General features: G+C 50.2%; 1 protein-coding gene across 1 annotated transcript in view; it reads right to left on the bottom strand.

Annotated features, from left to right (window-relative positions):
* COL5A3 (collagen type V alpha 3 chain) overlaps window positions 1-3,584 on the bottom strand; it is a 26,865-nt gene that overhangs the window by 7,279 nt on the left and 16,002 nt on the right. Inside the window, exons 11-15 of the mRNA XM_018567027.1 lie at window positions 2,972-3,025; window positions 2,397-2,504; window positions 2,252-2,305; window positions 427-462; window positions 130-183 (exon numbers count right to left, since the gene is read on the bottom strand). Of these exons, the coding sequence (XP_018422529.1) occupies window positions 130-183; window positions 427-462; window positions 2,252-2,305; window positions 2,397-2,504; window positions 2,972-3,025 (306 nt within the window). The remainder of the gene's footprint in view (window positions 1-129; window positions 184-426; window positions 463-2,251; window positions 2,306-2,396; window positions 2,505-2,971; window positions 3,026-3,584) is intronic.

The raw sequence follows: 3,584 nt of genomic DNA, 5'->3' as shown, positions 1-3,584 counted from the left end.
AGTAGGGGATGGTGGGGGGGGGGGGGGGCAGAGAAGGAAACATACAAGCAGATTAACCTTCAGCTCTGCTCACGTAACCGGAGTCCTTCCTAAAGATGAAGCCAAAGAAATCAAATCCACGTTACTTACCGGTGGGCCGGGGGGTCCTTGTTGTCCCGGATCTCCTCTCATGCCGATTGGTCCCTGCAAAGAGAATAGTGATCAGCAGTGCCGCCCAATGGTTCCAGGCGAGATGGGACTTTATAGACGACTATTGTTACAGGTTCCTTATAAAAACTGTATCGTCTCCGACCAGCTGGATTCGCACCAAGCCCCGCCCCCTCCTCCCGAGAATGAACCAATAACAAGTCTATCCCCTTCCTCTGTGGGGACCTTCGTAGCACAATATATGGAGGAAGATACATTATCTTATTTCTGGGTACTTACTGGAGCTCCTTTCGAACCTTTCTGCCCCAAAGATCCCTGCAAAAGAAACAGCGAGTTAGGAACGTGACTACAGAATCATTTCCCCAAAGTTTTCTCAAATGTTGTCAGCTGTGCGTGACCAAGACGTCCTCCTCCTTGTTTATGTGCAGATACTGGGCGGGGGAGAAGGCCCAGGCCTGCAGCTGAATAGGTGGGTGGCCTCACGTCCCGTCCAGGTTCAGAGGAGCTCAGGTTCTGACGCTGTTCAGTCCAAACCTGAGCTCATCCCTCATCCAGGACATCCTCCTCCTTGTTTATGTCTAGATACTGGGCGGGGAAGAAGGCTGAATAGGTGGGTGGCCTCACGTCCCTTCCAGGTTCAGAGGAGCTCAGGTTCTGACGCTGTTCAGTCCAAACCTGAGCTCATCCCTCATCCAGGACATCCTCCTCCTTGTTTATGTGCAGCTACTGGGCAGGGAAGAAGGCCCAGGCCTGCAGCTGAATGGGTGGCCTCACGTCCCTTCCAGGTTCAGAGGAGCTCCTCCTAGGTTCTGACTCTGTTCAGTCCAAACCTGAGCTCATCACTAATCCAGGGCGTCCTCCATCGCATCTAATCAGTACACATCCCCCTCCAAAATGATGACAGAGAAGTGGACCCTCTCGGCCTTTGGTTTAGGGGTAAGTGTGGTAAAAAGTTGCGTTTTTCCTCTTATCCGCATATTGCAAGGCCTTTAAAGTGTATATCCAGGTGTAAGACTATACCTGGCCGTGCGGGTGCCTCTGCGCATGTGCGTACGCCGGTCTTCCGCATTTGCGGGAAACGGGCGCTATTGTGCATGCGCACTCGACGAAGTGCTCGCGGAAACGTGCAAACGTGGCGCGCAGGAAGTGATGCAGCTTCTCTGAATAGATGGCCCTATTTAAACTTGCCAGTCCTATGGATCATTGCTGGATGGTCTTTCACCTCCTGTGTGTGTTCCTACGCCTCTGCCTGGTCCAGTATTCTGCTGCCTGACCCGGATCTCCTTGACTACGCCTGACTGCTGCCGCCCCTGACCTCTGCTTGCTCCTCGAACTACTCTTCTGCCTGCCGCCCTTGTACTCTGTTGCCCGATTGATGTTGACCCCGGCCTGCCTGACTTCGTCCTGCTCCAGCCCTGTTCCTGGTGGTCTTTCCAGCTGCATCTACACCTGCTTCCGGACTCACCAAGGCACAGTGCCCTGCACCCTCTGGCACCGGTGCTGCTCTCTGTCCTCTCACTCCGTCACCACTCTCAGGGGTGCGGGACAAGAGTTGCAAAGGAGGCCTCCTCCACTACTAGGTTCTCCACCAGGTATGTGATACCAGCCAAAACTTTGTGTTTTTTTTTAGAATTAGGAAGGGTCTCAACCTTTCCTGGGGTACGTTAGGGGTTTCCCTTTCCTTACTGTCAAGGTAACAACAGTTGCAACAGACAGGAAGTGAGGGAAAAACCTGCAACGGGGACATAGACCTAAAACACTGAGGGTCATTCTAGCCTTCCTCTATTCTTCTCAAGACACATTTTTATTTCTACTGATGGAGAATTTAGGAAGCAAGAGGACCAAGCTTGACCCTTACATGAAGAGTCACGTCTTATTATGGTCTATAAAGACTGTGGACCGAAGGTGTGTTCTACATTTTGACAGTATGGATGTTTGACACCTCTGAGATGGAAGTTGTAGTCAGTATATCACTATGATTTATCCACCACCATGTGACCCTCCAAGCCTCTTCACATCAAGGTGACTCTGTATCTCGGTCTGCACACCTGACAGATGCTCCACCATTGCATCATAATGAATCAACAAAATTATAGGTGATTACCGCCAGGCCGTTGGGTCCAGGAGGTCCATTCGGTCCGTATGGTCCAACTGATCCCTTAAAGACAGAAAAAAAAAAAAAAGAGGTTATGATGGTCCTTCAAACAGATGGTCATGTGACTTCATGGCCATCACCATGGGGTACGTACAGGGTCTCCTTTGGGTCCGGGTACACCCTGGATTCCAGGGGGCCCTCTGTCACCCTTCTCTCCCATTTCTCCCGGAGGTCCAATCAAGCCAATAAGACCGCCATGGCCCTGCAATGAGGAAAGCATTGGACATTCAGTTGTATGAACTTCCAGAACATATCAAAGTACTGCCCCGTTATTCTTTAACATATATAAGAAGAGACTTGTGCGTCTTACAATGCAACTATAGGCTTTGTAGGCCCGAAGAGACTGAGAATCATATTGGGCAGTCGAAAGCTACCTTACATCTGATTGGTGGACATTTAAGAAGATGACAAATGACACATCCTGAAGGTAACGCGGAATCTTCATCCAACTGGTTCTGCTGCCATTACCACCATGCCGCATTCTGATCCAACAAAGATACCTGATTGGATAACGGATACATCTGGGGGGCCATTAGAGGGCGGAGCCAACCCAATACTGAACCCTACGGACTAAGACTGGGATGCCATTAGAGTTCATGTGCGTGTAAAGGAGTCCCAATACTTCTGACGATATAGTGTATATAATAGAGAACACGATGGAGATCTTACCTTATCTCCTTTGGATCCCGAATCTCCTTTAAGACCAGGCAGTCCACCAGGACCCTACGAAGAGAAGGAACTCATTTATTGTTGTAGAGCATAATTCAAACTGCCAGCCCACAGAGTCAACCCAACCCAACATATAAGTTACATAAGACCCGAGGAACAAGCCCAAAGGACTGAAAGCAAATCTTCTCAGCCTAAAACACATTGGCGCTTGTCCAAGACTCATGGCACACCCATAGGGGGGACTCGGTAAGGCATATTCCTGGCAGCGTGGATGATGTCGGAAGTCTTGTGTCTGATTAATGAAAGCCGTAAGACACGTTTATTAGACATTTTCACGTGTGTCAGATTTACGTAGTTCACATTGTTGCCAATTTTGCTGTTTGTCGGTATCGCGGCCGTCAGATGTAATTCGATATTCCGCCATATTGGAGCTAAGAAACGTGGAGTATAGTAAGAGACCTCCTCGGTGCCAATGGGTGGACTTGTTCTTTCCAAGGTAATACAACTGCTGTGTGCGGCTGTCAGGGTCATCTTTAATATTGACTGGACCCTGGGCAGACATTTTCTTGCCCCCCCCCCCCCCCCCCCCCCCCCCGCACCGGGGCCGCGCGGG

Source organism: Nanorana parkeri, unplaced genomic scaffold (assembly GCF_000935625.1).
Source record: "Nanorana parkeri isolate BGI_ZX_2015 unplaced genomic scaffold, ASM93562v1 scaffold1000, whole genome shotgun sequence".
Lineage (NCBI taxonomy): Eukaryota > Metazoa > Chordata > Amphibia > Anura > Dicroglossidae > Nanorana > Nanorana parkeri.
The sequence above is the reverse complement of the archived record's forward strand: the minus strand, read 5'-3'. Positions and strand labels throughout refer to the sequence as shown.